At 38.2% G+C, this 13081-nt stretch overlaps 2 protein-coding genes across 3 annotated transcripts in view; one reads left to right on the plus strand and one right to left on the minus strand.

The window, feature by feature from the left end:
* Positions 1-503: 503 nt before the first annotated feature.
* Positions 504-9864, plus strand: twf1a (twinfilin actin-binding protein 1a). Its single transcript, XM_030136176.1, has 9 exons — positions 504-635; positions 2021-2101; positions 2211-2389; positions 3271-3366; positions 3521-3625; positions 6656-6781; positions 7298-7448; positions 7573-7694; positions 8646-9864. The coding sequence occupies exons 1-9, from the start codon at positions 611-613 to the stop codon at positions 8811-8813; spliced, it is 1053 nt and encodes a 350-aa protein (XP_029992036.1). The 5' UTR covers positions 504-610; the 3' UTR covers positions 8814-9864.
* A 29-nt stretch (positions 9865-9893) lies between these two features.
* irak4 (interleukin-1 receptor-associated kinase 4) overlaps positions 9894-13081 on the minus strand; it is a 6475-nt gene continuing 3287 nt past the window's right edge. The window contains exons 8-11 of one of the 2 annotated variants that reach the window (XM_030136175.1): positions 12655-12841; positions 12097-12159; positions 11565-11729; positions 9894-10128 (exon numbers count right to left, since the gene is read on the minus strand). In XM_030136175.1, coding sequence (XP_029992035.1) covers positions 10066-10128; positions 11565-11729; positions 12097-12159; positions 12655-12841 — 478 coding nt within the window. In that variant the 3' untranslated portion in view covers positions 9894-10065. The remainder of the gene's footprint in view (positions 10129-11564; positions 11730-12096; positions 12160-12654; positions 12842-13081) is intronic. The other variant, XM_030136174.1, reaches the window with a different exon arrangement.

Below are 13081 nucleotides of genomic sequence, written 5' to 3' on the forward strand. Positions count from 1 at the left end.
AAAATAGTGTGACAATGTTGCATATTTTTTAGACTAGTCTCCTCCTTTAAAAGTCATTTCATTTAAACTGAATATGGTTATTTATTTAATACTACAATTTATTCTTTTAACGTTTTAATATTCTAAGGTCTCATTTTGTGTGTGTGGTGTGGGAGTGGGGGGGTGGGGGGGATTTTTGTAAAGCACTCAGTACCCATATTTTGAAATGTTTGCATGAATGAATTGTGTTATATTTGTATTATGTAATCGTTATTTGGATAATGTGATTTTTTTTTTTCTCGGGAATATGAAGTATGTAATCCCATCACCGCTCAAGCTTTTACTGTGTTTTCCCACGCTTTCGTACAAATTCTACTACATTTTCAGGACATGATGATAATATTGGGTAATAAAATCAACCTTGCTCCTAGCAGTAATAATTGCAGTTCAATAACAGATGTAATATTCCTGTTATTCTTACTGGATGACTTTTAATATTTGGCTCTGTCATGTGACAGATGTTGATGACGTCAGTAGAGGGGCGGGGCCTATCGGTGTAGTCCACTTCCTGCTTCTTTGCCCTGGTTTCGCCTGATCAGCTGCATCCACCCTTTATCCGACGAAATACACAATGTCACATCAAACGGGCATTCAAGGTAGATGCATTTCTCGTGTTGGTTGTGTTTGTTCTTGTGTGTTTTTCTCTACGGGTGTGTTATTTCTCGGCGAGCTTTAAGAACCTGCTACAAATTCATTGTAACGAGGAGATAGCGTTAAGTTAGCTAGCCACTCCTAGCTAGCTTTGAGCTGCCGTGATGTGTGTCCTGTTGAGGCAATTTTAGGATTGTACAATATAATCCCCGAGTCTTTAGCCGCTTTACGAGTCATCTAAATCACGAGAACTGCGTATTTTCCACAGTATTTTACATCCCAGCCGTCACTGTTTAGCTGAAAGACTTCAATGTTTATTCAGCCTTCTGAATGGATGGGCGACGCCTTCATTTAAGCAAACTGCTGGCCCGGCAGTCTGGTCCGTTTACCCTTAAATATGAGAACTACCTGTGTATTGTTATACAGATGGACTTCAGCAGGGCGTGATCTTCCTCCGTATGTGGTAACAATACCCCAGAATTGTTTAGAACCTGCATCCCCAGATTTAACCAATGTGCAAACATTCAGGGTAGCTAATGAGAGACAGGGAAATGATAAACTGAAAATATCCTCATGTTTTGACTGATTTGGAAGCAAGTTATTTATATATGACTGAACTATATTACACTTAGTCAATCCCTATACAGCATACTGTGCTGTCCTTGGCATATTTACGTTATCTGTTTATTTATTTTTCATCATTAGAGCTATACTGAAGTAAACCTGTGTAAACCCGAGTAAACCTGAGCAGACGAATCACTCAAATATTATGTAAATGTAAATATATCATTAGACTATCCATTCACCTATCGATACATCTGTTTAAAGTAAGTTGCTCTTAACATTTTCTTAATAACTTTTCCTTACCAAAGAATAGAGAGAAACCCCTGAATCACAGCAGGAAAAATGTGTGTAAATGCATTTATTTATTGGACCAAGGTTTCAGGTCAAAGGTGGTCAGCCCTCTGTCATGTTTAAACTCTTCAAGAGTTCCAAGCAAGTTGTTGTATATGTGCTTTTTCTTGTCTGTCATAAAGAAAAACCATTAGATGTAAATTCATGTGTAACACATTCAATACTTTTTAGTCTTGCATGTTGTTCCTTTTATGGACTAAAGAGTTGTATCAGTTGTTTACATTGACTTGGTAGAAATAGTCTGTGTCATAGTATAATAACTTATAAGCTACTCTGTGTTGCCAAATCAAAATAGAGCTGTGTATGATTTGTGAAACAGCTGGCACTGTTGGTTTAGACAGGTTATCATAATTAATGAAGCTTTAAGGGGCAAACTTATTTCACAGCCAAAAATGGTCCTGTTAGCAGGAGTCTGATGTTACTGTTTATCTGTTTGTAATGTCAGGAGTCTGACCCCTTTTCTATGATTTCTTAGCGGGGAATGATGTAAAGGATATCTTTGCCAATGCCAAGAGTGGAGATCAAATTCGACTCATAAAGGTCGTGATTGAGGATGGTAAGCATTTTTTGCAAAAAAAAAAAAAAATATCTGCCAAGAAAACTCTTAAGCTAAGCTTGTGCTGCATTCTCTGCTAAAATTGTTGTTTGACACATCTGCTCTCCAGAGGAGCTGACTCTGGGCACCACCAGGAAAGCGTCAAAGCAGTGGGACCAGGAGTATGACTCTTTAGTGCTGCCTCTTCTAGACGACGATGTGCCCTGTTATATTCTGTACCGGCTGGACTCCACTAACAACCAGGGCTATGAGTGGATCTTCCTGGCCTGGTCACCGGACCACTCTGCTGTAAGAAAACCCAACCCAGGCTTTAATGAATAGCTTTCCGTACTTCATGGCATTTTCCTCCCCTGCCCCGAGTATCAGATGGGTGGAGTTTACCACATCAAGCCTACAGTTGTATATTTGCTAAAAACTGGCATGACACATGAAACATGGCCAACAGTGTATCCATTATTTTCTACCACGCCTCTTGAAATCTAAATATAGGTAGTTTGTGCTGGTGTTTTGCCTAAACCTCTTATCCCTGGCTTAAAAATCACCCTGTTAGATGAAGTAGACTTTTCTGTGGGTTGATTGTGTGATATGCAAATGTGTGTTTTGCATTTGCTGTTTCTTTGATAGTGTCACTGCTATTTGGTTCTGCTGAAACTTAATGAGCCACTTATTTTTTAGTGTTACTGAAGTTCAAAACAACCATGACATATAGACACACATATACACAAATGCTGTTTCTTTAGCAGCTGAGAGAGGAATGTTGTAAGGGGAGGCTAGTGCCAGGTTCTAGTACCATGTCGAGTATTTGTGTGACTCTAAATGCATGATGAACACAAATTCACTTTCTCCAGAACATAACTTCTGCTCAACATTCTTACCCTTTGCTTCAGCTCTTCAGGTTGAGGCTTGTCTGGATAGTTTCATAACCAGTGCTTTCTTGAGCACATTGGTAAAGATGTCTGGTTTTGTCTTGTTTTATTTTCTTTGTGTCCTTCTAGATAAAGCAAAGTGTAATTTTTGAATATATCTGCAAAAAAACGGACATTGCATTTATATTTTTAAAATGAAAACCTCTCACTTTGACTCTTTTACAAATAAGGAAATAGTGAGGCAACAAATTTCCAAATATTTCCTTTTTCAAACTTTCTGCTCCTTTTCATCATTTTAAACAGGTGCGACATAAAATGTTATATGCTGCTACTAGAGCCACACTGAAGAAAGAGTTTGGAGGTGGACACATTAAGGAGGAGCTTTTTGGCACAACAAAGGTATGTTGCTCCGATCATGGAACACTTGAAGTCTTTTTATGCAGTTCTATGACAAGTTTAGTTTTTATGGGATGGGACAAATAAGAAGTGGATTTGTATGTAGGTAGATGAGTTTGCCATGAAGTATTTGATTATGTTATTCTTTGACTTGCAGGACGATCTGAGTTTCAGTGGATACAAGAAACATCTGACCTCGCAGAGTGCTCCCCTGCCTCTCACTGCTGCAGAGGAGGAACTGAGGCAGATTAAACTAAGTGAGGTATGTGGACATCTACTGGTTTAGATTTTGTCTCTTCAGTTTCATTTCAAGACCATCTTAAAAGAAACTGTTCTCTGCAGTGCATGTGTACAGATATCCCTGCATGTTGACAAGCTGTGGGCCTTGAGTCACTTCTGAAGTGGGTGTGGATTAGATTTGTTCTCTGTTTCAGTTCTGAAAAGGGATGACACTATCATCCGGGCACTTGAGGCTTTTAAAAGGGGGCTGGAAAATAATAGCTTACATCAGCTCACAGCAGGATTTCTCCTAATCACATCTCCTGCGTCTGAGATGTAAAACCCAATAGAAACAATGTGGCGTATCAATGAAGGCTAGTGATGCATCCTTCCAAACAGCACAAGGTCAGCAGCAGTGCAAGTGCACAAATGCTTGCCCGGCAGTATCAAAACAGAGTAAAGATGCTGATGCATTAGAACAGCAGGATGTTAGCGGAGATGAATCTATTAGGCTTGTATCCATAAAAACCCATGGCTGTGTAAAATGTCTTGCTTACCGTCGTAAAACCCCATTCAGCATGAGGTGTAAGGGATTTCAGAGGAGCTTTTTATGAGTCTTCAGATCTCATGTTTCCACGTTTGGAGCTTCATGCAAATGTAGTTTCCATGCTTGGCAGGGAAACTAAACAGCACATGTGAGTTGTATCAATCTGCTGGTTGCAGTGATAAGATAAGAAAATACTGTCGCGTGACAGGCACTGGTTGAGTTTATGATATCAGCAGTGTTTATTCTACATATTTGATACACTTTGCAGATTCAGAGTCATTTCATCAAACATACAATATTAAAACATAAAAAAAAAAAAAAAAAACAAGTTAGCATTTAAAGTTTGGACTTGAGATTCAATGTGACTTTCTACAGATGAACACAAATGAACTCTGCGTCTGTTTTGGAACCAACCTGTTCTAACTGCTTCACTTCCAGGCTGCCACATAAACAAGAACTGTCTGTCTTACCATATAAGGAAGTACTTTGAGTAGTGCAGTCCTCTCTACAGTCTGGTCAATTAAAAGCAGCAGGCCAAATGGGAAGTGAGGTTTGAGCTTGTCCCACTTGACCAGCTGTTGAAGGAAGATAATATACCATTAATCTGTACCGCCTGAATGAAAAAGAAGCTTTGAAATATTTATCATTGCAATGCCTTGGAGACTGCCTCCCTTTTACTAAGCAGATGGATAAAAAGACCCGCAATCCTTTTTGGTATGCGAGGTAGCTACATCAGAGGCTCAATCATGTTTGCACGGCATTTCATTTTGTGGGAACAGCGTTCTAAAAATAGATGCAATCCATCAGTGTAATCCCCCCAGCCTTTCCAGTTTTCTGTGTGATTTCGTGGAGGCGCCTTGTCACTTTCGATACAAGCACCTCATCTGTAATCATCAAGCTCTGACATTCAGGCCGCTTGTTGCATTTGTAAACCTTTTAGTTCCTGATGCCTAGAATGAAGGTTATTTATTCTATTCCAGTTTTCATCACAAGTCATTAGTGCCATTGAACTGTGAGCTCTTTGACTATATATTTGGTCTCCTGTTTGATCGTTTCTGAGGACCAGAGCAGAATTAAAGAGCAAATTTAGTTTTTTTTTTCCAGAACGTATGGTTACTTCTATATATATATATGATGTCACAGTCAGGGCGCGATTTGTTGGGGGGAATGGTGGGGATCAACCCCCCCCCTCTGGTTTTTACATCCCTACTTCTGCTGATTGAATTTCATCCTCGGGGGGACAGCCCAGTCAATGATTAAAAACCAATTGAAATAACAGGCAGGTTGTGACTCACTTTTCTTACACCTATAGCCTACATTGCTGGCACTAACTTTCACCTGAACTGAACTGTCAGCAGTCTTGGAATTTGCGAATGTCCCCATGCACATAAATACATTGTATACCTTACCTATCTCTCTTTGTATATATCAGTGTCTCTCTCTCTTTGTGTCTCTGTCTTTCTCAAATGTTTCTCAGTATGCGCAAGGTATGCACAGCAGGCCGTACTGACGTAGATGTGCAGGCGCTAATGTACATGTTCAACACATGAAGTCCGACATCAGAGCAAACTGTTTACTTAATCTAATTAGCTGAAATATTTTGACATGTTGTGAAATATTAATCGATCAGGTTTTATGTTACGTTTTACAGTCTGATTGAGTTGCCTGTTCCCCTTAAACCCTCTACCATGTTTGCATGATCAGCCCTTATCCGTGGTCCTGAAACTTAATTCCGCCATCTCTCACATCACAGGTGTGGCCATCGCAGAAAATTAAATGTTTCATGTATTTTTAATTTGCATTAAAGATGAATGATCAACTGTTCGACATGTAATAGGGCCTATCGTTAACTTAAAAAAGAATTAGGCCTGTTGATTGCTTGCTTTTTCGCAATTAAAAAGAAAACAAACTAAACGAAACATCCCCCCCTCTGTTTTTTTGACAAATCACACCCTGGTCATGATATTAGTACGTTAGGGTCATAGTTAGATATTGATGTGTGTGTTCTTGTTGACAGAATCTTATGACCACGATAACTCAAGAAGATCAGAGAAATGAGTGTTTGAATGGAATTATCTGGTGTATGATAACTGTGAAATCGAAATAATTCTTTTCATTTAAGAACAGGGAGAATTGATCAAAATGGCTTAAATATATCTCTATATATGTCTTCATATGTCCTTCAGACCAGACTCTCTATAAACATCCTCCATGGCTTGAAAGGTTTTCATATCAACTTTACCTCATATATGATAATAAATTGCATCATATGTTTTTGTTGTATTTTTCTAGCAAGAGAATAAAAAAGGCATGATGTGCTTAAGTCACTGTTATTCTTTATAGAATGACTAAAATCCTTGAAGTTGTTTGTGTGTAACTGTACCTATTGATGAGGAGTTAACCTACTGAAAAGTACCTTTAATATCAAGCATGTTTTACTGTAAAAACAGACTAATTATGTAACGGTTCCACTGCTCATTAAATAAGGGAATACTCAAGTGTCTCCTGTTTGGTTGTTGCTTTCAGGTGCAAACAGACATCGGGGTGGATACCAAACACCAGACCCTGCAGGGAGTGGCCTTCCCCATTCACAAAGCTGCTGTGGCAGCACTTGAACGCTTTAGGGACAAGAAAATCAATTATGTACAATTGGTGAGTCCTTAAGATCAGATCATTAGCAAAATTCTGACCTTTGGTCTGTAATGAATCAGATCAGTCTCCATTTTTCATCATAAATGGTTTGGAGAGATAAAGGTGCTTTTTGTGTCGAGTTGTTTACTGACAAACAACAATGAGTGACTCATTTTGTCCAAAAAGCCTTTGTGCTGATTCTTTTCATTGAAATTCAAAGGGTGTGTGTCACAAGATCAGATCAGTGCATTGTACAATTGAATACTTGTAGCACAGTCGCAGCCTTGTCTCTAATCCCTTTTTGTTTAACATGAAAGCTTTTAAACCAAGCAAAAATATTTTAAGGCCTGATGACTTGTGATGCACAGAAGTTACTTTTTTTGTCTGACACCCCTGCTAAGGAGGGAGCATTCCTAAGTATTCACTCGTTCCTTATTAATTTTCCTAATCAGTCTGAATTCAAAGCAGAGACTTGCTGGTCACAAACACACACCATTAACTTTGAGTCTTAACTTTTGCATTTTCTTTTGTCAACAGCATATAGACTTTCAACAGGAGCTCATTCTATTGCAAAGTACTGAGCCAACTGAGGTGAAAGACCTGCCAATGAGAATCCCTAAGGACTGTGCACGTTACCACTTCTTCCTCTACAAACATTCCCATGAAGGCGACTACCTAGAGTCTACAGGTGAAGAAATGCACAAGTGATTTATAATAGTTGACATATTCCTATTGTTTCTGCACTGCTATGTTTTATTATGTTGCTCAAAGTGAATTTTCTTCTTTTTTCTTTTTCTTTGTGTTCTCTGCAGTCTTCATTTATTCTATGCCCGGCTACAAGTGTAGCATCCGAGAGAGGATGCTGTATTCCAGCTGCAAAAGTCCCTTGATTGACATGGTGGAAAACAATCTCCACATTGAAATTGAGAAAAAGGTAAGAAGCAGTTCACAGTGGTAAACAGTTAATTGTCTGCATAAAATGTCAAGAAAATTTGAAGTTTCAAAAAGTTGCAAGGCAAATTGCTTATGTGTCCATAAACTGGTTCAGAGAACAGTGGTGGTGTAGGCCACATTATATCAAGGACTAATATGGGTGCTATTTGAATTGGTCTTTTTTTGCTTCAGATGGTCCCTAAGTGAAATGACTTTAAGTATCCTAGTATCAGCGGTGACAAGAGCTGTCCAAATTCCCTAAAGGCTAGGGAAAGAGTTTCAATGCCCCTTTAGTATCTCATTTATCTGAATATCTCTGAAGACGCCATAAACAACTGGTCAGTCACTTGAGTTATGATTCAGGAAGTTTTTTGTTGTTTGTTTTTTGAATTTTTGCATTTTCCAAAAACATTTTCTAATGCAACACTTCCAAATGCCAAATAATTCTGTTTATGGAAACACATTTATTGTGTTTAAAAGCATAAAAAGGATTAAGTCTGTACAGGAACGATAAAAGTTAAAATTCAGAAAAACGCTATGGCGTAAATGAGTTTGATTCATTAAAAGGATAAATGTCAGATTCCCATTCAGATTTAGATTCTTTGTCATTTAAACATTACATCATAGATGTATTGCAAAACAAAATGATGATGCATTGGTGGCTGTGAGAAAACACACAGATAAAATACTTGTAGACAGAACAAAATAGTCAGTATAAAAATATAGAAATTTTCATAGATAAATAATGTGCCATAATAAAATCTGTAATAAAAACTATACTAGTTTGATGTTAAAATATATTGTACTGAATTTGGCACAAGTATTGTACAGGCTTCAGGTCAAAGTTCACAGGTAGAGCCAATACAAAGACAAATCTGCTCAGTCAGGTCTGTGTGGATGTTTAGATGTTGAAATTTGATGGTTTGACTGGGCTTTTTTTTCTGTTTTCCAGTTGGAGATTGACAATGGGGATGACCTGACTGCTGACTTCCTGTATGAGGAGGTGCATCCCAAGCAGCATGCACACAAGCAGGCCTTCGCCAAGCCTAAAGGCCCTGCCGGAAAGAGGGGCTGCCGCCGCATCACCCGGCCGCCCGCAGAGGGAGAGGAGGAATATTAAACAGACCTCAGCATCCGACCACCACCTCCACCCCGAGCACGTTCCACAGTGGAACAATCCTGTGAAGGGGGAAATCATATTTGACACGCTTGTTTAAAAGGATAAGATAACAACCTCAAATTCCCGCAAAGTTCACACGAAAACCCAGCTATGCACGCCAAGGACAACTGAGCAACGACACACTTCACAATTTCCATTTGTAGCTTGCCAAATGGAAGAGTATTTATGTATGTTAGTACATTAAAAACTTACAATTTATGATGATTCGGAGTGGCCCAAAAAAGCTTGAGGTTTGTAGTCTGTTTCCACCTGTTTAAGACTTAAACACAATAAGGCAACTAATGTGAACTTGCGCCAATATGATACAACTCCCCCATTTTAAGTTCACATGCTCGAATTCCTAACTTGCATTCCTTAAGTCTGTGTCAATTAATGTTTCAATGTCTGATGTTTTGAACATTTGTCTCCCACTGTTTGCACAACTGAGGTGCTCCAAAGCAGAAAAGATATAACTACCCCACTTGTGTCTATTGATTCATTTTAACAGTGCATTTTATATTGGAAATCAACTTCTTTTTGATATAACTGTGGTTTACATGAAAAATCATCTGCTGAGAAACTTATTTTTCTATGCAAGTGCTGTAAATGTACATACTGTAGCTATGTGATGCTCTTATGATTAAGAAACAGGTGTGTTCTGGTGAATGTCAGTGTCGATGAGGGGTCACAGTGGAAAGAATAGGTGCTTCCAGAAATATTACATCGATCCATCTCCGATTTCACCAAGAGGAAGCTACGAAAACCTCGCTGGCTCCCATGAAATATGGAAGGCCAAGCAGCCAGATAAGAAAGGGAGTATTTTAAGTACCTTGATCGAAATGTTGCCACATCCACTTGTCTACTGATTAACATTAGGCAAACTAAGCTCACCTAATGATTAAAGGGAAACCCCTTTATATTCATACAGTTTCATTATAATAGAAAAATGTTTGGGCTTATTTGTTTTCTTACCAATCGTTCTTTTAAAAAGATGAATAAAATATTTAAATCATCTGTTGATTTTCATGGTTTTTATTCTCATAAATAAGAAAAAAAAGTCTATTCAGGGTTTTAAGCAACATGTGGCCTAACTTCAGAAAAGGCTTAATTGTAAAACAAGCTATAGGAATAATTTACAATAAAATGAAACAGTTTATTTCAGAAAAAGACTAAAATATTTTTCAGACGGGTCCAAAACTCTGCGACACTTGGTTCAATCCTCAGCCTGAAAATCTGCTCCAATGCTTTTGATGACATCTTTAAGCTCTGACACCACCTGTGAAAACAGAAGTCAGGATTAATTTACTGAAAGACATTGTCTACAAATGTTCTGTATTTTAACATTTGTATACAGAGAATTTTGGTCTGTCAAATCCACAAATAGCTAAATGTTATCTAAGGCTGCGACAAACCTCAGCGTGTACTTAAATTAGACTGCTGATTTATTAAACAACAAACCCCTGCCGTTTTTATGTCCAGAGTTGTATACTACAGACAGTCATACTGTCAACAATTCATTTGCATGACATTCATTTCTATGCAAAACTCCTTGTCTCTGATTTTTAAGACCAGAAAGCAGCCTCTGTTGTGTTACTGATACCAGGGTTCCTTTGGGGTCTTAAAAAGTCTTAAAAGTCTTGAATTTATAAATCTGCATTTAATACCTTAAAAGGTATTACATTTGATACGGTAGGTCTTAAGTTATGTTGACATTAACTAGTTCACTATATTGTGCAGGAAATGTCCAAGTTGCAAAGAAAATAATGTTAGTCTACTCAGTTCCACCTGTTCCAATCGGACAATTTATATTGAAATTAGAAACCAATTATCACGAACTTTGCAGCCCCCGGTGAGAAATGACTTGGAATGGTGGGAATCAAGGTGTTGGAGTAAATAAATACACTTTTCTAAATTTTGGGAGTCATGAATTTTGCCAGTATGACCACGAAATAGGCTGTGAAATGGGCATTAAATTGTGTTCTAATCTGAAAATCACATTTTTTTTTGGTGTTCAATTTTCTTGCTGGAGGGAATGCAGATCACTTGAGGCAGATGAAGCACATACGAGTATATTCTGGTCCTGTCCTGGTATTGTTGACTTTTGGGGAAATATGATCAAATAGATGTATTCAGTTTTTGGTGTTCATTTTGATATGTCACTTGGTACCATGTATTTTAGCAGTCCCACAGAGGAATTATGTAAAAGTAACACATATCTGTTTAGAATACTGCTTGCCGCAGGCAAAAAAGCCATCACCAAATATTGGCTGAAAAAAGATCCTCCCTTAGTCTCCTTGGTGGTAAAAACTGTCAATCATATCCCTTTAATGGAAATGATTACCTACAATCTCCGCCTACAACAACACAAGAGTGTAAAGTATTGGAAAAAATGGGACTTTTTCATTCAATCTGTGGACAGCAAACAGTATGTAAATGTCTGAATGTACCTGTGACCATTTCTCTGTTTTGTACCTTTTACTAAAACAAATAACAAATAATAAAATTCTGTTCTAATCTTACAAAGTCTGTAGGAACCCTGTGATACAAAAGAAGAAGAATTCAGAGATGCAGCTGCTGGGTAATTCTTTTAATAATCTATATCGTGACTCAACAAAGGCTACCTGCTCAAGGTTACATAGTAAACAGTGCAGATGTCAACACAGAGGATTGAACTATACGTCTGAATATTAATACTGTCTTTCCTCACTGTACCTGTGTAATGACTGGTCGTCTATTTTTCCTGTCATGGAGGCAGCTACAAGCCAAGGAGTATATAGTCTCGACCTGGCCCATCTCCCAGTCTCTCATCTTTTTGTCCAGAAAGTCCTCCAGAGTCAGCTCCTCATCTTCATCGTCTATATCATGCCTCAGATCCATCTGAGACAGAAAAGGAATATTATTCTTCAGACTCTTAGAGCATGAGTTGAGAAAAGTCCTCACCAGTTTTCTAGTTAGTTTTACTGCTTTTATCAGTTTGAAGCACCTTGTTTTAGGGCGTTCCTCTGAATGTGTCTAACTGTGTGGAGAAATTGCTTTTTGTTATTACCATCTGAACGCTGTTGAAATCGCTCAACAGATGAACAGCACAGAAGAAACTCGAATTCAGATCCTTTTCAACCTCTGTCTAATGTCTACTAACTGATAATGTTCCCTTACTAATTAAATTCTAAGTCTTTTAATGAGCCGTAATCATAAGCTGCAGCTTGATAAATCCCCCAGTAAAAGCTTCTTTTGTGCTGCTTACCAAGAACTGGGGCTCACGCTTTTCATCAGCTGGCGGGAGTCCAGACAATATTTCTAACAACACCTGTAGATGGCAGAGAGACGGGGTTAATCACAATCCTTTATGAGCCCACTATGTGCCAGGTAGCCTCAAAGACACCATAGTGTTCCCACAGCTGCCGTAATAAAAAAAAAAAAAAAAAAAAAAGCCCACATAATCTATGTATAATGTACTTTATGGAAGGTCAAGCAGTTTTATTCAAGGCTGATCCCATAAATCATTCAACTGATGTCATACAATGAATATGCTTTACATTTACAGATACTAATATAGTGCAGCTGTCCCTGTGAACTGATTCTGTGTTTTTAGAATGAAAGGTGATACACAAAACAGAGGTCTATTTTCACAAATGTGAAGAAATGTATACTGTAATGTTTGTGTGGGTCAGTATTTTCGGGGAACCTTACACTAAAGTAAATTGCTGAGTTATATTCTGTATGTGACATTATGTTTGCATCTTCTCTGTCTCATCATTATATCCCTCCTCTGTGAGTCTGTGTGTATCTGTAGGTTGTGTACCACTCCGAAGCTGAAGATGTCAGATTTAGGTGTGATCTCGCCTCTCAGTGCCTCAGGTGCCATGTACGCACTGGTGCCTACGATCCTCCCCGTCATCATCGTGGTCGATGAGTGTTTAGCCGATGCTCTGGTCAAGCCAAAATCTGAGATCTTTGCTGCAAAGTTTTCATCTAACAGGATATTTGCACTAAAAGGAAGAAAAGATTCTGAGTTAGACATTAATGATTCCAGCCTATATGAATAATAAGGACATTCTTTACATTTTTTTTTTGTTTTTATTGAAGCATAAGAGACACAACATCGTCCAGTCACATTAATCTGTTACATATTCCTCACAGTGTACATATTTAAAAACACATTCTCCATCAAACAAGGTACAGTGAGGATAATACATTTCTGGTTGTCTCTGTCCCACTTTCTTCGGAAT

Source organism: Sphaeramia orbicularis, chromosome 6 (genome assembly GCF_902148855.1).
Source record: "Sphaeramia orbicularis chromosome 6, fSphaOr1.1, whole genome shotgun sequence".
In the NCBI taxonomy this organism is placed as follows: Eukaryota; Metazoa; Chordata; class Actinopteri; order Kurtiformes; family Apogonidae; genus Sphaeramia; species Sphaeramia orbicularis.